Source organism: Alosa alosa, chromosome 6, assembly GCF_017589495.1.
Source record: "Alosa alosa isolate M-15738 ecotype Scorff River chromosome 6, AALO_Geno_1.1, whole genome shotgun sequence".
NCBI classification, from domain to species: domain Eukaryota; kingdom Metazoa; phylum Chordata; class Actinopteri; order Clupeiformes; family Clupeidae; genus Alosa; species Alosa alosa.
Genome location: NC_063194.1, coordinates 4883286 through 4908843, shown reverse-complemented (window position 1 = coordinate 4908843; position 25558 = coordinate 4883286). Strand labels below are relative to the sequence as shown.

Below are 25558 nucleotides of genomic sequence, written 5' to 3'. Positions count from 1 at the left end.
TGTGCCTCCTGTCAGCGCGTATTGTCAAAAAGGCAGCTTAACAAAGTTCACTGATCTAATCCACAGTCTGTAATCCAGAGCCCAAGCCCCCTCCACACACACACACACACATACACCACTCGAGTCCTTAAGTGGAAATTCGTTTCGAGAGCTGCCCCACCAGTATCCGGCCTGAGCCAAGGTCTGGTGGAGTTCTCCTTTGATCAGTGGTTGGCGTTATCAGGGGCAGGCCCCACTGCAGATACATTGCTGGCACCAAGAGTGGTGGAATTAACCTGTGAAATACCGCAGCCTGATGCGTCATCGACGTGTAGGCTTATCTCACACAGACTACAGCTGAGACATCAACCCCATAAACACACACACACACACACACACACACACACACTCACGGACAGAGAGATGCCAAAGCACACATTTCTGTGGTCAAGTGCATGACAGGGGTTGGTGTCTGGAGAATAATGCAGTGTTTCACAAATGAGTTGAGCTGCAGGTCTGACTGTAAGAGCAAGGTGAATCGAATGCAAGTCTAACAGAGACAATGAGGAAATAGTTGTTAAGTTACACAACAGTGTCTCTGCATTGGGTAGTCAACTGTAAAGGTTAGGTCCACAGGTTCACATTTATTTGATATAAATAAGGCTAAGGTTAGTGTGGAGTTACTATAACCACGTAAACGTATGTCAGCTGAAGAGACAATTATAAATGTCAAATGAATACTGAATAACATGATAGCTACAGCAAGGTACTGCATGTGAATGAGTGAGTCAGTGAGTGTGTGTGCGCGCATGCCTGCCAATACATCAGTGGCTGGTTAAGGAGTCAGTGAGACGAGCTGATTTGATGTGATCAGCACGAGGGAAAAGCCAGAGTAGCACATGGAGCCGGCATGCACCAGAGGTCACCGGGGGTCGGTGTTTTATGCCATACGCAAAACCCAAGCAGCGATGCTTTCATGAAAATTACTCAGGGGCTTCCGCATGGGTCAGGCCGTTAAAAAAATCCATTACCCAGAGTGCCTCATTAAAACCCAGCCTGTGCTAAAACACTAATCACCAGCAACAGCAACCCACCACCCCCCAAAACCAACCCCACAATTCCTCTGTGGATCGCCCATGCACTGGCTGACCTCGATACCACAGGGGACATACTGCATACAAGAGAGAGAGAGAGAGAGAGAGAGAGAGAGAGAGAGAGAGAGAGAGAGAGAGAGAGAGAGAGAGAGAATGCACGCTCGGCATGCTGGGTAAGCCCTGAGGTCAGGTGTGAGGGGCCCACAGCAGCCATGCTCCTACACTCACTCTCAGCTGACAGACTGAGAGACAGACAGACAGATGCGCGGGAGATATAGGCGGCCCGTCTGGACCTGCTTGTTCCAGGCCAGCAGCAGGGGCATCCGCAGCAGGGGCGTCCGCAGCATCCACAGCATCCGCAGCATCCCCCCCCCACCCACACACACACACACTCTCACAGCAGCTGCTAATGGAGGTGGGGGGTGTGGGGTCTGTCAGGGAGAGTTTTAGGTCGCTCTAGCAGCTTGGGATGAGCTTATGGGTCTGGAGGGAAGCCAGCGGTGAGTTGGGGAGGGGTGGGTGGGTGGACGACAGACCACAGACGGAGTTCTGGTTACAGATGAGCACTTGTGTCGTTTTGGGGACGAGCCTCGTGGGCAGGCTGCAGCCCAATTAGACTCAAAACGGCCTGTGATGGCCAGAGTTTAGGTATGCACTGTGGACTACGGTCAACTCAGAGATATAGTGAGCATGGAACGGCAAAGAAATGTTGCATTTCTTGCTTAAAAAAGAAAAAGATGACATACAACCATACATAGATACACTTAATATGGTAAGTATATTAAATATACTAATTTGCACTTTGTGTGGATGCATAGTGTAAAATCTGTGTGTGTTTTTGCCCGTTTTTGTTTTGTGTGCAGTCGGTGTGTATGTGTGTGGGTCTATGTGTGTGTATGTGTGTGTGTGCGTCTATGTGCGTGTATCTGTGTGTGCGTCTCTGTGCATGTATGTGTGTGTGCGTTTTTGAGTTTGCATGTGTTCAACTGCTTGAACTGCTGCACATGCACATGCAGAGGGTCTGCATGCAAGCAGAAATTTGTGTGTATACGTGTGTGTGTGTGTGTGTGTGTGTGTGTGTGTGTGTGTGTGTGTGTCCACACTGCAGTGGGTGTGTCTGCTGGGGCCTGTCCACTCTTTGCCGCCGCAGATTTCCCAGCGTTGCCAGGGTAACGGAGTGTTGAGTGGCTGCAGTGTGACAAAGCCCATGTGGGCGAGCGAGAAAGAGAGCGAAAGAGCGCAAAGGGAGAAAGAGGAAAGATAAAAAAAGAGGGGGGGACAGAAAGAGAAGAAGTGCCAGCCAGGGCAGCAGACTTAAAGAAGATGAGAGTGGTAGAGGAGGAGAGAGAGGAGAGAGAAGAGCAGAAGTGAGGGAGGGATAGAAGAGAGGGAGAGTGGATGTGGGTTACTGTGGCTCGGAGACGAAGCACCACAGCAGGCAAATGAGATGCAAAAGTGGAAAACCCCAGGCGAGAAATGGGAGCAAAACACAGAGAGAGAGAGAGAGGGAGAGAGCAGGGGGGGAGAGAGAGAGAGAGAGAGAGAGAGAGGAGAGGGCAGTGGGGTGGGAGGGAGAGAGAGAGGGAGAGAGAGAGGGCAGCGGGGTGGGAGGGAGAGAGAGAGAGAGAGAGAGAGAGAGAGAGAGAGAGAGAGAGAGAGAGAGAGAGAGAGAGAGAGAGAGAGAGAGATTAAAAAAACGCATAAATGCAGGTAATTAGCACTTCAGCACTGATCTGTCCCTTTAGTGTTGTCAGCGTGACCACTGGGTAACACCCACTCTCTCCTCCTCCGGTTTCATCTCTCTCTCTCTCTCTCTCTCTTTCTCTCCTTCTGAGACTATATCTCTCTTTTCTCCATCTTTACCTCCTTCTTCTCCTGCCAGATTGTTTACATCCTTAGCCTCCCCCCTTTCTCTGTGGGACATCTTCATCCCCTCTCTTCCTCTTTCTCCCTTCCTCCCTCTTTCCTCATCCTCCCTCTCTCCCTCTGCATTTCCTGAGATTTCCCATTGGCCAGTAAAAAGCTGGGAGATGTGTTGTACCCCTCTGCTGGGGAAGCCAAGTACTGATGGTATACATTATGCGCACATGCACACACACACACACACACACACACACACACACAGAAGAGGTTTAGGTCCAAAAAAGCACTGCGGAAACTGCTTCATGTAACCAAGGTTGCACAGATCCATTCTCACTAATGTATGGGCAGCTGCCTGAGCCGAGCCCTGCTCCCCCTCCATCTTCATCTTTTTAACAGTCCTACCCCTTACTGGCAGCTACCACTCTCTCCATCTCTTTCTCCCTCTCCTCCCAACACTCTCACTCTCTCCATCTCTTTCTCCCTCTCCTCCCAACACTCTCACTCTCTCCCACACTCTCTCCATCCCTCTTCAACATTCTGTCTCTCGCTCACTCTGTCTCATTCTCTCCCTCCTCTCGAGCCTAACAATTAACATTATGATAGGGCTTCAAGTGGAGCGAATCGCTGGCCTGGGCTGGCAGCTAGCCCTGGGCTCTGCAGCAGCAGAGTGGGAGAGCGAGGCGAATGCAAACTCCCACACAACACAACAACACAAACACACTCAGACTCACAGACACGCTCACAAACAGAAGAATAAACTGTAGAAACAAAAAAAGCAATTCTTCTATACATGCACAGCTATGCTCTTGCATGTGACCACACACACACGTGTGGATAACCCTGTGTGTGTGTGTGTGTGTGTGTGTGTGTGTGTGTGTGTGTGTGTGTGTGTGCGCGCATGTGTCTGGAGAGCATGACGCCTGACCACACAGTCCTTTGGTCACGTGCGTGACGGGGCTGGTGTCTGGAGAACAATGGAGTGTTTCACAAATGAGTTGAGCTGCAGGTCTGACTAACGGCAAGGTGAATGGAGTACAGGTCTGACAGAGAGGGAATATCTGTGGTTACTGCATTGGGGACTGGGGGTTAGGTACACTTCATATTTATAAAATAGTTATAAAAGAGATTGGCAGAAGTACCAGCTGCAAATGCAATATGAATACTGGACTGCCCTACAAAGGCTAAGAGCAGTACCTGCACTTTTTAAAAAAACATTTTTTTGCACAAATAAGTAGTACATGATCTGCTCTTCAATCGGTTACAATATAATATGGCTACCTAATAAATTTCTTAAGTTTCTAAATTTACATTTTTAGTTTGCAGTTTGTATAGAAAAGTAGAGTGAATCCAAGGCAGAGTGCAGTATCTGCCCTTACTGCCTTGATTTCACTTGCTTCAATTACTGCATTCTGCCTTTGTTTCACTTGCCCTTACTCTAATAGTGTGTGTGTGTGTGTGTGTGTGTGTGTGTGTGTGTGTGTGTGTGTGTGTGTGTGTGTGTGTGTGTGTGTGTGTGTGTGTGTGTGTGCACAGGGACAGACTGGGACTAAAAAAGGCCCTGGACTTTCTTCTAAAAAGGCACACTACCATTCACACTCACACACACATTAGGTGTCTATCATGATACAGTCTCACAATATTAAATGCCAGTGAAAGTATCATATTTAAAATAGTCAGTCAGATTTTACAAAAAGTAATTAACATATACTTTGACAAATATAAGCAGCATTGTGCAAAGGTGTCAAAGGTTAGGTTTTGGTGTGCAGCAATGCAATATTGCTCTACATGAAAGTCTACAAGAATGCCCGATTGATTTTGTTCCATTATTACGTAAATGTTTATAAATTACAGAGTTGCCATTGTTATGGCATCAAAGCAGCATATCTTCACTAAAAATGTACTAAGTACCTCCTTAATTAATATAAAAACTGAGTGATTACAATCAATTGCTACACTTCCTGCAAAATGTTATTGTATGGCCATGTAAGTATAAGCAGTAATGCAAAGGCAAAGCGCATATTTAGGCAGATATTTGCCTAAATATCAAAAAACAAAATGTTTTATATTCACTTCACATTGATCTATCTAATGACACCCCTTGTTGTTGAATATAATTTCATGCTTATACTTGGTGTAAGAAAAACACAAAAAGCTGTTTTCTCAGTTTGGCATTTTTGCAGATACTGCTCTTTGGCTTTGTAGGGCAGCGCAGCAGAATAGCATTGAATGAGTGTGTGTGCTTTTGGATATGACTGCGTATGAGAGAGACAGAGAGAGAGAGAGAGAGAGAGAGAGAGAGAGGGGAGAGAGAGAGAGACAGAGAGAGAGAGAGAGAGAGAGAGAGTGAGAGAGAGAGAGTGTGTGTGTGTGTGTGTGTGTATTTGGACATGACTGCGTATGAGAGACAGAGAAAGAGAGAGAGAGAGAGAGAGAGAGAGGGAAAGAGAGAGAGAGAGAGAGAGAGAGAGAGAGAGAGAGTGTGTGTGTGTGTGTGTGTGTGTATTTGGACATGACTGCGTATGAGAGACAGAGAAAGAGAGAGAGAGTGAGAGTGAGAGGTGTGTGTGTGTGTGTGTGTGTGTGTGTGTGTGTGTGTGTGTGTGTGTGTGTGTGTGTGTGTGTGTGTGTGTGTGTGTGTGTATTTGGACATGACTGCGTATGAGAGACAGAGAAAGAGAGAGAGAGTGTGTGTATGTGTGTGTCTGTCTTTATCAGAAGCTGGTAAAAAAGTCAATGACAGTGACAGCTGATTTCATGTGATTCAGCACAAGAGAAAGCCAGAGAAGCACAAAGTTATGAGTGTGTGTATGAGTGTGTGTGTGTGTGTGTGTGTCTGTCTTTCGGGCATGTGTCAAAATGGGTGATCGAGTGATAATAGTTTCACTCTCTTCCATTCTTTTTTCTTTCTATCTTTGGGTCTTTATTTCTTTTCCAAATGCACCCCCCACACACACACTCAAATACACACACACTCAAACACAAACACACACACACTTATTGAATCTCAGACTTTCCGTACAAAAGAGCACGATTGAGTGATGGATGTGACCGATTCCTCCTTTTATTCTTTTGTCTTTCTCTCTCTCTCTTTCTCTCCCACCGTTCCTCGGTCACACAGTGCTTTGACAGGCTGTTTTCGGGGTCAGAGCATCTCACTGAAGGACACCTATCGGTTATGTAGCCAAAGTGAAGACGCCTCTCCATCTTACCTCCATCTAGAGTCCAACTTCCCTCTTAAACCTCAGCTCATCCATCACCACATATCGTACACCCACCCACCGCCCCAACCCTCTCCAGCCCACCACCACATTAGAGCTTCAAAGCTCACATACCATGGGTGGAGGGAAAACTAGATATACGCATATACTCATGGAGAAACATGTAAAAAAATGTACAGTGCACTTTAATATCAAGTTTTCTAGTATAATACCTTAAATGAGCATTAAATCTAGAGGAAAACTATGAGGATAATGCAATAATTTGGTACGTATTTTTTTTAGATTACATGTATTTACATTCATGACTTTAGGGAATGCTTTTATCTCTGGCAGAAACCCATATTGCAACAATATACCTCCTTAAACCTTAAAGGTGTGGGTTTTGCAACATTCCAACATAAGATTCCGTTCCGCAACAATTGAAGATTCTAAAATTCTATGTTGAATTAAATCAACCCAGATTTTCTTTAGAACGTTCATTTTCCAACATTACCGTCACACCGGTGTGATGGTACACCTTTAAGGGTTAGTAGAAGTTATGGTCCATGTAGTGCTGCCATTAACACTTCCTTCAAAGACATGAGCTAAATGAATAGTGAATAGTGTGGAAATAGAGTGAAAATATTTATTTTTGAGGAAATAATCTGAATTTGAAAAATGTGGTCAGCATAATCTAGAAATTTATCGCCTGATGAGTGACCTCAACGGAGACACGTTGTGGTTTAGGCACTGTAATCATATGACTGAGCCTCTGGTGATCGACCCAGCCCTCTCGCAGCGACCCAGATCCGTTTCACTCCATCTAGCCGTCACCTGCGACCAGTCCACCCCCAACTTTAGCCCATTCATAACGAACCCCGTGACCCCGCGCACCCATCGTAAACAAACCTCCTCCTGGCGCCCCAGCCAGCCCCTCTCTCCTTTGGGTGGGTTGGGTGACACCCCCCATATCTCTCTCTCTCTCTCTCTCTGAGAGTGGGGTGAGAGTCAGGGGGTCACGTCTCAGCTGTAGGCAGCCACCCCTCCCTTTCAACCCCTTACCCTAACAGCCATATCAAAGGGTCATGGAGGCCAGTCCTAATGGGCCACGAAATAAAACAGTGGCCCACTTACAGACACTCACCAACGACATCATTAGAGAAAAGGGAGAAAGAGAAAGGAAGAGAGAAAGTGCATATGTGAGTGTGAGTGTGAACGTGTGAGCAAGTGCGAGAGAGAGAGAGAGAGAGAGAGAGAGAGAGAGAGTCCAGCAGCTGTGTCTTTGTGGTGAAAGTAGATCGAAATCAGTCCGAGATGGAAAAATGAAGATTGAGTTTATGCATGAGCTATAAGCTTTCTCTGGATGCAAAACACACACACACACACACACACACACACAAGGGTGCAGTTATATAAACTGCGACAGACAGCCCGTTGCCATGGCACCCTTATCTCAATTGAACCCCCACCACCCACTCACACTGCCTTCTTTCACACTATATTTCTCTCTTCTGGATTTCTCTCTCTTCTCTCTGGTGAGCTTTGGCAAAAGGCCATCATAGGAAAACAGCAAGAGCATGAGACTTTCTCTCTCTCTCTCTCTCTCTCTCTCTTTCCCTCTCTCTTTCCCTCTCTCTTTCTCTCTCTCTTTCTCTCTCTCTTTCTCTCTCTCTTTCCACCTGTAGCCTTTCGTTCTCTATCTCTGGTTCATCTCCAGGAATCAGCTAGCACTTCAGCTAGACTGTTCACTACATTTCCAGATCAGAAAACATAAAACAGACAGACACACACACACACACACACTCTCTCTCTTCTTCTCACGCAGAACGACCCCGTCAACCACATATAGTTGTTCCGTCTATCACACAGGTAGCCACCCCTGACACTCACACTCAGAAAACTGTGCACACGAACCAAGTACAAGTGCAAGACAAACTCCCGGTATTGCTGCAGCCAATAAGCTCCACACACCCACTCCCTGTGTTGATAAAGTGTCTGCACTAGCCCACTTTCCAGGCTAACCCAATTTAGGGAAACCCCCAGGAGAGCTAGCGCGAGCCGCTTCTAACTTATCACCATCTAACAAGACTCGGACACGGCCACTCAGTCCTCAGGCAGATAGCACACAAAACAGAACAAGGCCCACAAAAACAGGACATGCACCTTATGAGCACAGCATGGAAACACACACACACAAATAAATCACTTTCTTGCACACACAAACAGAACACAAAGAAATGTCATGCTGAGAAGCTGATTTTAAATGAGGTTGCACTGTGTGTGTGTGTGTGTGTGTGTGTGTGTGTGTGTGTGTGTGTGTGTGACTAACAAGCAACCTTTAGTCTTTGGCCGAGATGTTGTCTGATAGCACTGAGACTTAAAGGTTGGCATCGATCTGCTAACAGACCAACACCCTCTTCCATTCTTAAACTGTCAGCCAATCAAAACACACACCTAGTCCTTACAGAGGCCCTGACTGACCACATGCACAGTAAATCAACAGGAAGATACCCTATACTGCCTGTGGTTTTCCAACAAGACCATAGCTTGCGTGCACGCACACACACACACACACACACTTGAACATATGCATTAAGTGAGGTCCAGGTGAGGCGACTGTAGAAGTGAGACCCATGACTTCTCCTACAGCTAGAAACTAGCTGTAACAATATCCTGCCTCTATAGTTATAGTTCAAACACACACACAGAGTCAGTGTTAATCCCATTATGATTCACACTCATATAATAAGGCCTGTCAATGTCAAACTGTGACAGACACACATTGCACAGTCAGCATGAGTAACTGGTGACATACCGTCTTAAAACTTTAGGAGGGATGAAAGGCTACCAGGTCATCCAAATGAGCAATGCATCAACATATTCACATCGTAACATAAGATGACATGGCCTAGCCAATGCCCACGGCTGACTGTCTTTCCTAGTAAATTACCACATGGACTTTTGAGGAAACAAGGCACAGTGACGTCGACTCAGTTTCTAGCTTTGATTTAATAATAATCTTCATTGTCATCCATCTTATACCTGGGCATATCTATGCTCCGCTGACTAATACTCTAAGCTATTTCTATTTTGCTATTTTCGGTTATCTGATTTTGTTGACAAGTGGTACTTGGAGCCTGGTTAAAGTCTCTTTCTGGAGAGGTGTTCTACTGTTCTATGAGCAGACCATACCAGTTTGAAGTACACAAGTACAGAACAGGGGACACCAGACAAGAACAGAGCAGAATAGATTGAGCAGCTCTGTAAATCCTCTCAGGAGTTTCATTTGTTTGTGCAGAAATGAGGGTGTGGGAGAGGAGGAAAAACATAAAAGAAAAGAGAGAAAAAGAATAGAGGAAAAAAGAAAGGAAAAGGGAGGAGAGAAAGGTTAGGAAGAGGAGAATAGAAGAGAGAAGAAAAGAGAAGTGAAGAGTGACAGTTCTAGACAGTTCGATTCTGAGGAGAAGAGAAGAAAGAAGGAGGGGGAGAAGAAACAGGAAGAGGAAAGGCTGTTATTACGGCCGTCAGCTCATGGCAGCGAACAGCGCACCGCACCGCTCCACAGCCCAGCGCCATCTGTGCCGGCGTGCCAAATGTGGCAAACTGGCATGGCGGGCCCAGCCAAGGAGCACTCTGGCTGCTGCCATCACATCAAAGGGCCGGCGCCACACAATGCTATTCAGCGCGCTGCGCCGGAGGGCGCGCGGACATGCGGGGCATTTTCACAGGGAGCGCTCTGCCCGGGCCGGCGCGATTCGTCTCGATGTCTGGGGGTCCGCCGTGGAGGTGGGGGTGGCGGCAGCAGCTACGACGTCTCTGTCGCTGGTTGACTGCACAGGGCAGTGCAGTGTGTTCTCGCTCTGCGCTTCTCTCTTGACAGTTGCTGGATCCCGGGCACGGCTTGTGTTTGATCCCCCCCCCTTTTGAGTTTTCCTTCTCGGCTCTTTCGCTTCTCTCCCTTTCGTACTCGTTGCCATGTGAACAGGTGCCAGGCAGCAGAGCAGCATTTCCCACACAGTTATGTTTGTGCAAGTCACACACACACACACACACACACACACACACACACACACACACACACAAACACAACACACACACATCCAAACACATGTATGCATGTGCAAGAACAGTCGTCAGCACCATGTGCATACACAGAGTCAGCAACTCCCATACGCACATACATACACACACACCACACACAAACACAAACTCATAAAAAATGCAATCCAGCAGAACCTCATTTGCATCCACACAGCCAGGAGCTTTCCTCGATCCCCATGAACCTAACCCATACTCTCCTTTTTAGACTTTAAACAACCGCATACACACACTCAAATACAGCCTCTCACAATTGCACATACACAAACAAACACACATAAACACATCAAGAGTCTTTTTCTCTCCTTATATCTGATCCACAAACACACACAAACACAGAAGAGAGAGGGAGAGAAACTGTGGATGAGAGAGAAAGAAAAAAGAGAAGGGAAGAGAAAAAAAGCTAGAGTGTGTATGAGAGAGAGAGACAGAAAAAAGAAAGAGAGAAGGAGAAAAAAGAGAATAGTGCAGAGAAAGAGAGAGAGAGAGAGAGAGAGAGAGAGAGAAAGAAAGAGAGAGAGAGGGAGGGAAAGAAAAGGAGAAGAGTGCAGAGAAAAAGAGAGAGAGAAAGACAAAGTGCAAAGTACAGCAAAGAGAGAAAGAAGAAGACAGAGAAAAAGGAAGAAAGACAGCAGAGCAGAGCAAATAGAGAGAGAGAGAGAGAGAGAGAGAGAGAGAGAGAGAGAGAGAGAGAGAGAGAGAGAGAGAGAGAGAGAGAGAAGAGAGCCCTGTGGCTCTGTCCTCCACAGAAAAGCACAGGTGTGTGGGCAGCCATGGAGGAGAATGGCGGGGGTGATGGTGTGGTGGTGGTGTAGGGGGGCATTTCTCTGATGGTTATGTAAAGCCATCCAAAGGGAGAGTGAGTGAGTGGGCAGCCAGCTCTCCTCTAATCCTTCGCTTTTCACAAAGAAGAAGAAGAGAGGAAGAAGAAAAAGGCTGAACTCATCCCACGCAATCTTGCACTCGCTCGCTTGCTCTTTCGTTCCCTCACACTTGCTCTCTCCATCTCTGCACTTTTCTTTCACCCTCAACTCTATCCAATTCTAGTTTTCTTTGACTATCTCTTTTTCTCTCTCTCTCTCCCTCCATAAGTCGCTTGCCACCAGTTCCTAAGTAGCACACAACAGTCTTACTTTAGTTTCTCACCACACGCAGGATCCGTGGCTTTGCTGTGCAAGCTTTGTGTTTCTAACATGTCTGTGCATGCGCGCACACGTGCACACGCGCACACACACACACACACACACACACACACACACACACACACACACACACACACACGTATGCGGCTGTGCATATCCATGCCTTCACTTGTGCATGCATGTGTGATCAAGGGGTGTGTGTGTGTGTGTGTGTGTGTGTGTTTGAGGCTGTGGCAGGGTCTGGCACTGATGTCTGTGCAGCTGCAATGACAATCACTTCAAATGAAGTTCTGAGGAGCAGCTCTGGCTGCTGATGTATTTTTAAATCCTTCTGGTCATGGGGGCTGCAGCAGGGGACCAAAGGAGTGATGGAAGACAGGAGGAGAGGATGAGAAGAGAAGAGAAGAGAAGAGAAGAGAAGAGAAGAGAAGAGAAGAGAAGAGTGGAAGAGACAAGAGGAGAGGAGAGATGGAACAGGGAGTAGTGCAACAGAGAGGAGCAAGTCCGATCACCACTGTGCAGCAGCCTGGACAACCCACAGAAAAGAGTTTGGCTCACATCCATCAATGATGCCTGTTATGCACCACACAAACATCACTCACCTTCCTATTATCACTTGAGTACTCCAATCACCTCAACAGGTGGCCCAACTCTGGCATAGATTTGGGCCGGATCTAGTCAACAGTTACTTTCCATCTGCCTCTTCCTTCCTACCTACCAACTTCCCTTGCTGCATTGTCTAAACTCCCCCTTGATTAAGCCCATCAGAAGCAATCTTGATGCCATTTCAGCTCCACAAATAGCAGCGCACTCTCAGAGAGATGTTGTTGAACATGGGTCTGATCGGAGCTAGATCTGTTCAAGAGGCAGCAGCCAGAATGGGCCTGAGCTTCCATCGTTTTGGCTGATTTCTTTCCCTGCATCCTCTATCAAAGACCATTTCCTTTCCCTCTCGTCTCCACTTGTCTCTGCTCCAACAAATTTTTTTTTTTTTGAGTCGCAAAGATGGGAATCAAACCCGGGTCGACCGATAGTCAGTCGGTGACGTTACCTCTGCTCCACCACTACCAAAGATTCTAAATCCAACATTGGCTCTTTCACTTTCATTGAGGGTCTTTCATCTCAGTCACCCTCTCTGTCTGTCTGTCTAGGCTGAAAAGAATAAAACTCACACATTTCGCTGTGTGACTAATAAGCAGTGCATTAACGTGGGTGGCTGCTTTACGGTGTCTCTTTGGGGGAGGTCACTTCCCTTCCAGTAACATGGCTGGGTGCTTGCCTGGGAAATGCCTACTCGTGCAAAGACAACAATAAAAATGCCCAAACAGCCCTGTGCCCGTATCAAGGGCCTTTCCGGAATACTCCTTGCCTCAACACGCCAACCTCTCGGGCCGTACTCACTGCTGGATCAGAAATGAAAGCGCACAGGTAAACATGCTTATGTAACAGCAGGGCGGCAGCCCGGGGGTGAGCTGGCTGATCCACAAGCCATCGCTCTACAGCTCTCATTATCAGCATGGAACACACACACACACACACACACAAGAGGCACACATACACACGCACATACATACACACACAAACACACAACCCCCAGAGCCGCAGATGTGCCCACTCGCACGCCACACTGGACAGGTGACTCAGGTGCTGTCATCGCCATGGACACACAGTGTGAGGTCACAAAGAACCCACAGTGTGTTACAAAGGAGGTCGCCAATCAGGAAAGAGATAGGCAGGGCTTATTTTATTTGTATGCGATGAAATGCAAATACAGAATTCAACTTAACGGAGATCAACTTAAATGCCACTGCTTTGTGAGTTGGTCTAAAGACTTTCCGGTTTGACTATTCTATTCATGGAGTTAATGAGATAGGGCAAAGATAACAGTCTCACAAAAGCAGGTATATCTTTAGAAACCTGGAAGCGCAAAAAAACACACCTAAATTTAACAGGTTTGCAAGCCAAGATCAAGATCATTCATTTTAAAGTCACCATTGAGAATGGACACTGTCAATCTTGGATGCGATCTCTGGATAATCCTGGATTAACATCACTTTCTCAAAGAACCCCCTAGGTTTTGCAATGATAAAAGTTTGAGCTCCACCTCAAGGCAAGAACAGCAAAGTTGTGTCTTAAAACAGGTTAAGCAGGCAAAAAAGGGCACAGTCTCAGATTACACCAAGTCATTTCACTAACCATCCTTGGCATTAATAGTACTGGCGGTGAACCGTGACCTAAAAGGAACTCGCCTGCATGACACGACTTGTTACTTCTTGAACTATTACGAGAGTCGGGTAGCCTAGAAATCTAGACGCGCCCCTAGCGGCAGCAAATTACATTTGCTGCCAGGGCTAGTCTAGCAACTCTCCGTTGGCTTTGTGAGCTCCAGAAATCGAAACTTAATCAGGACATTGAAATCGTGTATAGAGTCGTTTGGTGGGCTTAACATAATGATTGATGGCAGAGTTGCAACGGTTTGGCTTGAATTCCCTGCTACTTGAAAACAAATATCCTATTGCGTGCAGAGGGAATTTGAAAGACAACTGATTATCCCGCCCCTCGGACTGGGCACTGCGAACGGTGAGTGCCCAGACCCTACATTTTAATGTGGGTCTGGCTCGCCAGGCTAAGAGTCAGGGACAGTCTTTGAGATCTTTTCAATCCTGCAGTCCATCAGACTTGTCAAGCAAGACGTCTGCTGTACAGCATATGATAAAGGGATTCTACATACAAACACAAACCACTGCAGTATCAGGGTCTGTTTCGATGACTTCTTTAGAGAAGCCATATCTTTGGCAAAACAGCTTGATCTTTTTTGCTGTTTCCATGGTTACTGACAAAATTGTCTCATGCCATGCTCCTTCACTGACCATATCTAATAGGAATCAAGGATGGGTTGGACAGTTGTGAAAAAAGCTCATCTTTGACAGAAAAAGGTTTGTGAGGTAGTGTGTTACCCAGAGAGCATTTGACTCTGGCCCCAGGAGCCTAACCTGAAATTCTGGGCTCTGGGCTTGAAAACGCTATCTCTGAAGTCTATCTGAAATGCAAAAGATTTAACTGACTGACATATTGCAAGGCATCTGTCCAGTGTTTGGGTCCCCTTAATCTTTCAGAGTACCCCCTGTAGTGATCCGGATGTAGTAGTTCTGAATCCGATCTTCCCATAATAAAATGTTGTGTGGTAGTTAAGTGAACACTGCCATGTTGGCTACCAACCAAACACTAGCCTGGAGTAGAGTCTAAAAGAAAGGTGAAGGCAAAACAATGTCTACTACGGAGAGCAGTCACATGGGCTCTCTCGCTGGTCACAGAAAAAAAAATGATAGGAGGATGGAACACAGCGTGCTTGAGACACGTGAAATGGAGTTGTAAAGGTTAACTTTGATTTTACTTCGACTTCATTTTTGATAGGCCTACCGTATGAAAAAAACGAAGTAGCGATTTCAAATGGTTCCCCATCCACACAGGCAGCCTTGTGCCATAGCCCAAAATATGCGCAGCCAAACACAGATTATACAGCGCCCGTGTGCCAATAGACTCCGAAAATAGCCAGAGAATTACAACTACTCATGGGCAATAATCACAATCGTCGAGAGAATGAGACAGATGTGTGGGACTAGGGAGAACAACCGCCTTATTGCCAGTAAGCTAGTAAGTAACATTTGATTAAATCCCAACCACTTTGGTGACTGATTAACGTTCCAGTTTGCTCAGTGGTGATGCTCGCAGCTCGCTACAGGCTATATGTTAATAAACCTTAACCATACGTATTCATCTACAAAGTAGCCTGTATATGATACGATATTGCTATGGATTTTGTGACTTCGCTTTTCTGCCAATACAAATCGACTTTGCTTTGCTGTTTTTTTCGTGTGCAGAAATGACCTCGTTTTTCTAAATTAATAAATAAACACACGCGTGCAGTTTGTGTAAACTAGGCTCCTGCAAAGCTGCAGCGCCGCACGAGTGAATGCATAGCCTTAAATGACTGTCAAGTACAATGAAGACCACTTGCAATATTGATTTCTACAGCAGATGCAATATTAAGTCCCAAAATTGCGTGAAAGTCTGCACTGGTGTGTAAATTAACAGCCTTGCTGAGCTCGCATCTTGTATGGAAGAGGAATACAGTGTCAATCTCCATAGGAACCCATTTCGTAACCCATTAATTAAATGGACGTTGGTATGTAACCTTTGCATTACTGTATATGAAGCAAAACAGTGTCCAAAGATCCGAAGTGTCTGTATGAATCCATCAGTGTCCTTTTCACAGAAAAATCGTACATGTATACATACTGCTCACTTTACAAAATATTTCATTTTGTGAGAAATAGCTTAGTGCTGTCAACAGTGATCACGAGTGTAAAATCGGATATAGAATAGTAATGCCCTGTTCATCAATAAAGTACAGGTGCTCCCGCATTATGCATTCAGAACATGCATTTCTCAGAAATAGACTATAATGCACCCGAGAGGATAACCTACGTGGCTTGTGAAAACGGTGAGGGTACACAGTTGTAACTGCGATGAAGTGTAGGCTACCGACAAGTACAACATACCTGTGCAATTTCCGAAACGTTTCCCCGCCACACTGTCCAGAAGCGCCTGCGCCAGGTTGTCCGGTGTATCCGGGGGCAGCGGGGTCCAATTAGTGTCCAAGCTCGCCTCAGAGCTTTGCTCGTCGCTGGACAGAGACGGGCTTCTGATGTCCGCGGTGGCGGAGGGCCAGCATGGGGCCTCCTCTGTATCTGGACTAAACACCTCCCGGGCAGGACCGCTCTCTGGTGAAGTCTCCCTGAAGAATGGTAGGCCCACCACTCGGGACAGGCTGGCACGTCGCCGAGAAGCCCCGGTGCCAGTCGCCTTGTCCCCGAAGCCACCAGCTCGACTAAGCGCAGTGGTCTGTTTTTTCAAAAACTTTTCCAAAGGCTTCATTCCGGCCGGCATTTTGATCGAATACCGCAATAAGGCTTAACAGAACACTAATTAAAGCGAAATGTATAGAGGCTCTACAAGAAATACGCCTGCGCTTCTACATTGTAGCCGATTGGGCTACTTACAGTGTAAAATCGCAATGCTCCGCGTGTGCCAATTGTGTCAAGTAGAACACAAACCCATCAGTCTTTAGGCATAGCAAATACTTAAATGTCCGGTGCTGCGATGTGAATCGCCAGTGACGCCCCTCTTCAAATTATGGTTTGGCGTTTGGTTTGGTTTGGCGTCGCCAGCATTTAGGTTATCGTTCAAATCCAAACCTGCTCCTAAGGCTGCTGCTTGTCCCCACCTCTGCAGTCATGCAGACCTCGTTCATATGCTGTATTTACGATATGAGCGCCCGGATACGAGAGAATAATGCCTTTGCTCAGATGGCCACTGCGCGTAAAAGCAATGCGGCTAAGTAACAACCTTGAACACAACACGATAAATGAATGCGGGAACAAAATATATGAATAACAGCAGGGTTTGTAAACACTGAGCCCAGCGGTAGGTCCACAACTGTGAAAGCCGTTTGCATTGAGATGTAGTCGTTGCTTCAAATGAGTAGTGCTACATGCGTTCACCAAATGTATTTAGTTCGTCGGACAATATCTCTGTTATGATGGCTCCTTATGAAGTCCTCTGGTCAAAGAAACGAGCTGTGTTCCCTTTCTGTGCGCCCGTCGCCTTTGAGCTCGATGGTAGGCAATGAACATTCACGCGCTCGCTCTCTCTCTCACACACATGACTACAGTACACACACCCACCAGGGAGGTGCGAGTGTGTCGAATGTGAGACTGCTGCTTTCGCCTCCCTCTCTCTATCGTTCTGCAGTTGCGCGTTTACTGCTATTCAGCTACTACCGCTTATCTGATAGTAGCCTAGGCCCAGGTAAAACACGTGTGCGTATGAAATTTTTGTTCTCTCACTGTCCACCGCTGAAAAGGGGAGAGAAACATTTGTATGTCTGTAAGGTTTAAGCCTCTGAGTCTTTTGAATCCACTGATTTTAGGATACTTGTTGTTTGTACCAAAGTCCACTAAATGGTGGATGCGTCACGATGTAATTATTATTATTAATAGGTTTGGTACATAGGTACTTTGGTACTCCTTTATTTTAATTATTAACTAGAGCTCATTAGACTTTTGTTTGTAAATTAATGTTTAATGATCTCTTTAAATATTGATCAATTAATAATTTATTTCACATTCTTTTACTAGACACATTTTATTTTTCTTCCAACCTTTTTTTCTAATCAAAAGCATAGCGCTATCCTACTATAGGCCTACTATATAGCTCTCTGGCGTGCAAGTGTAAATAACAGTGTAGCGTGAGGTCTTAACACACCGAACACACGACATAATGGTAGGTTGTGTTGTTGTCTTCGTCTACGCACCACTGCGTGTCAATGGCACATTACAGGCGACCCATTAATAACTTTGAGCAATGAGGGTAAGAAACACATATCAACAACAGCTACAAGACGCTCTCTGCCTCTCTGCAACAGCAGGTTATTTATGAAACTGAGCCTGCTCGGGTGTCATGTGTAGTGACAGCCGAAAAATGTTAAGTTGAAAGCGAGCTCAGTGAGGCGAACAGTAAGCAGGTAGCATGTTACACGGGAGCCTAAATATGGGATCTTATTCCTTTCGAGCGTCTTGCACTGTTGCGGAGACAACCGCGTGTGACCAGGTACACTGTCTTAATGATGGAGAAAACAACAGCCTGACAACAACGACGGCATACATAGGGTAAATTCACCATGTTATTAATGTATCAGGTTTACTCTCTCATTGACTTGGACATTTATCTCATTGACTTGAACATTTGTATTTATTTGTTGTCCTCATGGATGAGACATATTAGTTACATAGCAACAGAACAATTTCGAACTCATGTTTGGTGTTAAGAGCCAGAGAGTAATCTAAAGACATGAAGAGGATAGAATTTTGAAGCAGTAGGCTGTGTGGATTTCTTTTCTTATTTTGTGCCTGAGGGTGAAGAAAAATACAATTTTTCCAGGGTCACCACCTAACAATTTGGCGATACCTAGTAGTATCAATCAGTAATGCACTGGGTGGGGGAGATATTATCGTCATCTCTGATGGGGACCACTTTGCAGTTCTATGAACTGTCTCCATGATAATGAGTCCATCTGAGTGTGTGATGTAAGGGAAACTGTATGATGCTGCATCTGCAACAGGGCAGAGGTAACAGTCGCTCACACTTCATCAGAGGTGTGAAAAAGAAACTGTGATGCCACACACAGACAGGCCTCTTAGCGCCTCTATGGCTCACACAGGCCACACGGGTCATGCTGCTATATTAAGAAAGCTGTAGGAAATTGCAACATTGCTGATTTCTCCATGACATATGCTGTCATACACCCCCCCCTCTCTCTCACACACACCACGCTTTTCTCATGGACTTTAACTCTGCTTTATTAAGTCTCAGATGGGAAGTTTCAATGTGAAAATCCCCTACACTGCCACCACCACCCTCTCTTCTCCTATTTCTTAAGATTATTTTTTTGCCTTCTGTTTCTCTGTGTTGGTGGAGTGTATTTCGTTGAGATGAATTTATAGGAAGTGCCTAAAATATGGGAAGCAGGGGCTCTACCAGACTGACCAGGTCACACACACAGTCACCGTCCACTCCTTGCGGTCACTCACATGGAACATGTTACATGGTCCTCATCAACACCCCTTGTGATTTCATGGCATGTGATTCCCATTTTGTCATAACAACTGTTGCCATGTCATTGCTAGAGAGTTGGTCAACTATTGGTGTCAGTAGTGGGTGCCATTGAGATTTGATGGTTGCCATTGTCCAGGCTCTTGGAGCTGGGATCCAACTCCTGATTATTGGGTCATTGATTCAACATTGAGCTGGTAAAGTTAACTAGTATCAGATGAACACGGTACTGGGGGCAGTAACTTATGACGTTTCCTGCCATATACCCATGAGGTGGCTTATGGTTTTCTCACCCTGAGCTATAAAGGAACTGGTGTATTCATGCAGGTATACCTCAATATTTTTTGACAATCTACTCAAACATTCATCTTAGGCTATTTCTCCTTATTTTGATGAGGGAGCAACACACCTGAGTATTGTGTTGGATGTTGTACATTGACCTTTAAGCTTGTCTCACTCAGCCCACTATCCACTCATAAAGTAGATGTGCTAAGACTGTCACTGAACTAAGCTGTTCCAATGATTCACACAAAAGTATTTTTCTCCAGTAGTCCACCCACAGATATAAAGGGTGGAGGGCCATCTTTATTTAAAGGCAAGGTTTAGTGCATTGTTATAGCTGAGCTGTCATCAGCTTTGGATTGAAAAAAAAAAACAAACCAATTTAAAAACCCCTTCAAGTCTGTGCTTTCACTTTTGTTACACAGTAGACAACACCATTTGGAACACTTTCTATCACTTTCCATATGAGTCACCGATGTTTCAGGAAATCGGGCTGTAGAATTTTGAAAACGATTCCCTGAAATTGATAGAGCTACTGAGGCAGTGGTGAGTAGGACCCTGCTGTCACTCAAGCCCCAGTCAGTCAGAGCAGCAGAAGACTCCTCCGTTGAATGAAACCCACACACACACGCACACACACACGTGGGCTCAGGGCTCCACAATCCACCTTTATTCAGTTGTGACAAAGAACAGTTCTGGCCCTGTCGGATCTCCTGCTTGTAAGGTCGTTAACGGAGCACTCCTACGTCTTTGGCAGGGTGACGCAAAGCCAGTCTTCCCGTGGCACAACTGAACCAAACCGAAGTTGCGCACCAGCCCCGGCAAATACAATGCACACTAATGTCATGTTATCTGTCCTGTGCGACAAGCCGGCGGTTCTATTTAAGGGAAAAAGAGGCGTTCATCACGCGGGAGATAAATGCTACTCAGTCAGTGCACAGTGGCAGCGGGCTGCTGCAGCGATTGCATAAGAGCCTGTCATTAAGTTTGCACTGTGTGCTGAAGATGGATGAGAGGGACACAGAGAGGCAGGGTGATCCTCTGTAGGATTACACGTAAATGAACAGGTGTGTTTGTATATCTGTGTGTGTATGTGTGTTAGTCCTCACAGTAGTGTATGTAAAGGTGTGTGTGTGTTTATTGTGTGTTATGTATAAATGTATGTGTGTAATTTTCTACAACATATGGATAGGAGAGGGTGTTAATGTGCATGTGGTGAGTATGTGTGGGGTATTTGTGTATTTGTGTGTGTGTGTCCTCACCACTGTGTCATTCCCAGATGACAAACGAGTCTATGAGCTCAACAGACCCTGGAGGCTGGGGGGGTACCAAGGCACACATCTGTGATGACTCATTTGGAACAGCCCCCTCCCTCCCCACACGCACACACACACACACACACACACACACACACCTCATTACAAGATCAACATCGTCCTTATTCCATGTGCAAGCTCCACAAATGTTATTAGCTCATCCACCTACCCAAAACACATGCACACATGCACACACTCACGTACGCACACGCGCACACACGCACACACGCACACACACACACACACACACCATTGTCAGTGTTTATGACAAATACATCTCCATAATGACAAATACATTTTCATAGTTCATTTCAAAGCACACAAAATGGGGGTGGTGAACATGGCTGATAGACGTCCCCCATTAGGGTTTAAGGTCACAACTCTATCTTCAGGCCAAACACACACACACACACACACACACACACACACACACAAGATCAGACTTGCATGATATCAAAGCTTGCTTCACAAGACAAAAATCTAAAACTGAAATACACTGTAGTCAGTCATGCACACAAATCCTACTGTGACATGACAAAGACTTACAACCCACAGACACACTTTATACTGTAGAAATGGAAGAAACACACAGACACATTACTCCTCTAAGCACAATGGACAATCAGATATATACACACGTATGTCAAACTGAACCATTTCTCTCTCAATCTCTCTGTCACTCACACACACTCACATACAGACCTATATATATGTATATAGATTCTAACACTCATCAGTCTCACACACACCCCTCATGTAGGTACAATAGACAATCAGACATTTCTCTCCCACACACATACACAAGCAAGCAAATACAGAGACACACAGACACAGATATGGACAAAGACACACACACACACACCTATACTGAAGACACAATGGACAATCAGACACACACACACAAGGGGCATCAGACTCAGAGCTCCAGACAGAGAGAAGGAGGGGGGAGATGAATGGTGGTGTCCCCCAGTGAGGATAAGGTTGGCTGGGCATGGCTGATCATTCCGCTCCCCTCTACTCTGGCCTTTCTAGGGGATCAGGGGGGGTCTGGGTCGGTTCCAGCCGTAAGCAGATTATCTTAACTCTTCAAACAGATGCTGCGTCAAGAGAGATGATGTATGGCGCTTTCACTGTTGCTAATACACACACATACACACACACACACACACACACACACATACACATTTTCTGTATGTGTATGTGTACTCTGCAACACATACAAAGACAAACTGTCTCTTTCACTTTCTGACAGCTCAAACAAATACACACACGACACACTGTCTCTGGAAACACACACACACACACACACACACACAAACATGTTCAAACACTGCAGTATGTGGCTCACTGCAGGATTAAACACAGAGCTCCTTGGTGTTCACAGTTGAGGGGTGCACCACTCATTGTTTCTAATTCCCGGGCAGCTGAGCCCTGTTGGGCTAGATCTGTTTAGGAGTCGCTGTTAAGCCAATATTGCATCACAGTCTAAATGGGATGAGTGATAAATGGATCAATTCATGCCTTTTTAATTTCTTTAGTTAACATGCAGGCGTGGCTGCTGTCAAGGAGGCCCAAACAGATCTCATATGTATGATCCAATGAGTGCTTTAACACAGGAGACCAGATGTAGCTATGAAAGGGATTAATGAGACTGAAGATGAAAGATAGAGGTTACAGAAAGCGTAAGAGAAACTACAGAGTAAGAGAGTGAGCATTTTGTGTTCAGCATTTTATATTCATTGCCAGATTGTAAGGCGTGTAGTAAACAATTCAATGAATTCTCAAAATACTAAAAAGCACCTCAAGAAATCAGAGTGGAATCGAGAGATGCTCTCTCTCATCACCACCCAAAGCCACGGATCACAAAGGACAGAACAAGGATGCAGAGACAGAGAAAGAAAGAAAAAAAGATGGAGAACGAGAGAGACAGCAAGAAAGATGGTCTTGCTGTTTGCTGCCCACACACAGTTGAAGGCGGACATCAGACAAACGTGCCCCAGACCGACAGTGACACACAGTCGGAGCGTGACACCGCAGGCTGACCGCCGAGTGACCTCCACACGGCCAAAACACCCACGAGACCACAACACGGACAACACGAGCAGAGGTGACCAGGAGAGACAGAAAAACATGAACACACAGAGAGAGAGAGAGAGAGATGCTGCAAATGATGCACAGAGAGATAGTTGAAAGAAAAAGAGTGAAGCATCACAGTGGTGACAGGTGGTGAGGAAGAAAGACATGACCAGTGTGACAAAAGGGGGGGATGTTAAAAGGCTCAAAAAAAGAAAGAGGAACAGAAAAACAGTAGATAGATAGATTCGACAAGAAAGACAGTGAATGAGTGAGGAACAAAGACAGAGAGACAGTGAGAGGTCAAGAACTACAGAGAGAGAGAGAATAGTGAGAGAATGAAACAGAGAGAGGGAGAGATGGTGTGAGAGAGACAATGGATTGACAGAGAGAGAGTGAGTGAGTGTGCATAGAACACAAAGATGGCTCAAGAGAATGAAACATACAGTAAGAGAGACAGACAGAGACAAAGAGACACACAGTAAGTGAGGGATAGAGAGGGAGAAAGCAGGGGACAGTGTGAGCAAATCAAAGAGACTGGGGGGGACAGTAGCCGCCGTGTGTGTGTGTGTGTGTGTGTGTCCGCCTCTGAGCTGTCCTCGGCACGCGGGAGGGAGCATCTGAGTCCTGGCTCCCTCATTAGCCAGAGCCCACTAACTCTGTTTACAAGCAGCCGGCTACATGCAGCCTCTCCATCATGACTCATGTGTGAGTTTAATGAGTGGCACCCCCCTCAGCACAAATGAGCGTGTGTGTGTGTATGAGAGAGAGGGAGATTGGGGGTGTTCATGCATGTGTGTTTTCAGTGTAATTGTGTGTGTGTGTGTGTGTGTGTGTCTGTGTGTGATGGGGGGTCGCTGTATAGGGATGACATCATTCTTGGCGAGGTGGAGGGTCTTTGTTTGGCATCCAGTGGCCTGTGACGCCAGTGGTGGAGGGGTGGGGGAGTAAGGGGGGGGCTGTCTCTCGCCGGCCGGCACACTCCCCTGACACAGAACAAAAAGGACAGGAGGGGACGGCGGCGGCCACTTTAAATATGCAGCAGCCACTAGTGCACCTCATCAAAGATGCATCTGAAAGGCCTCACCACAGCCACCCGGCCAGCTGATTGGTCACGGCCTCAGGGGGTCATTCTGGGGACTCTTCATCATAAATATGAAGCTGTAGATAAGGAAGACATCCGCCAGCTGCTTATAAACACACACACACACACGCAACTCACAACAAAGTTGCACACCTGCAAAGGAGATAAACTTCTCATGAAAAAAGTTTCATTGGACAATACCATTGATGCTATAATGGCTTTTGGATGTATGGGAAATAATGTTTTAAGAACTTTCCATCTTTCTTAACACAAAATGCAATGCATTATTATTACTCTGATAGATATGACATACAAATTAGCATCTTAAGCCATCTTTACACCAGAAGACTTTGACAACATTTGGGAAAGATTGTAGTCTTTTTAGTAAAGCTTAAATGGGAGGCATTAGTTAAAATCTTTGAAGAATTTTCCCCAAATCTTGTCAAAGTCTTCTGATGTATGGGTAGCAGCTAGCATAAAATGAGTTCTTCGCAAGTAAAGCAAGCAAATGGACATTATAATGCAAACAGCTTGCAATTATGTAATGAAGAATATGCTTATGTAGTTTCCTTTTAACTTCAGAACTACAATGTACTGGTGCATAACCTTTTGAACAGCATGTTTTTTCACAACATGATTCCCAAGAGGCGCCCAGGGGCTCTCCTTTGTGTCCCAGAGGGCTTGAGGGGGGCATGGCCAGCCAGATCCAGTACAGTGGCTCAAAAACAGCCTTACTTCATCTGCAGCTTAAACCCTGAGCAAACAAAGGATGGCAGGGACGACAGGGCGGGAGAGGGATTCCATACATTGCTGATGGGGGGAAGAGAGGAGGGCAGAAATAAAAGAGGGGGGCGAGAGAAAAGGGGTGTGTGGGCAGGAGGGGGGCGGCTGATGTCCACCAGGGACCCCAACAAAGGAGAGGGAGGGGCCACAAGAGGGCCTATGAAGGGGGGAGAACCTTGAGATGGAGATAAAGAAGGAGAAAAGGATAGAAGACATTGAAAAAAGAAAACAAAGATACGGGCTCAGGGCTTGATGCCATAGAAACGGAGAGTGGTGTAGGGCCAGTGCAAAACAGCTCTGGTAATTTTCTCCTTTCCTCTCTTTCTCTGACAGTTAAAGAGGTGTGAAGACAGCATGTGGATGCCAAAGTGCCAAGAACACGAGTGTTATTTTTCCCCATTTAAGTAGGTCTGATTACATAACGAGCATCCCACAGCGCCCCACCTCCTCGTTAAGTGGGTGTGGACGAGCCCACCTGTCAATCACCAGACTCACGTGTCTGCCTTGTGATGTGATGAGACCAGCTGCACTGAAGAATAACACAAGACTAGAGTATAGATCAGGCTGCAAGCTGCCCTGCCGCAGAACCACCGCTCAACACCACATCCAGGCAGCTGTAGGCCGGAATGTCTATGAATATCCATTAGGGGCCGGCCTCCCAAGGAGCTAGTTTGTTTGAGAACTAGCCCTGATTGGTGGAGCAGAACATTCTGAGAGAGAGGACAGACAGAATCAATGGGAGCATGGGGCTTCTGTGCAGAAGATTCCGGAACATGTGTCCTCTGTCAGTCAAGATGAACGCCTCCAACTGCTGCCTGCTGAGGACAGATGATGGATGGCAACTGAGAGGCCCGGCAGGGAATACCGAAAAGACTGTTTTTGTGTGTGCAAAAAGACTGGATAAATATAGTCTCTGGATATAATATATTTCTGTCTCTGCATTGAATTATGATGATCATACTGTAGACTTTCA

The 25558-nt window shown here is 46.0% G+C and overlaps 1 protein-coding gene across 1 annotated transcript in view; it reads right to left on the bottom strand.

Annotated features, from left to right (window-relative positions):
* Positions 1-17161, bottom strand: part of rapgefl1 (Rap guanine nucleotide exchange factor (GEF)-like 1) — a 37505-nt gene extending 20344 nt beyond the window's left edge. Inside the window, exon 1 of the mRNA XM_048245727.1 lies at positions 15936-17161. Coding sequence (XP_048101684.1) covers positions 15936-16323 — 388 coding nt within the window. The 5' untranslated portion in view covers positions 16324-17161. The remainder of the gene's footprint in view (positions 1-15935) is intronic.
* Positions 17162-25558: the final 8397 nt, after the last annotated feature.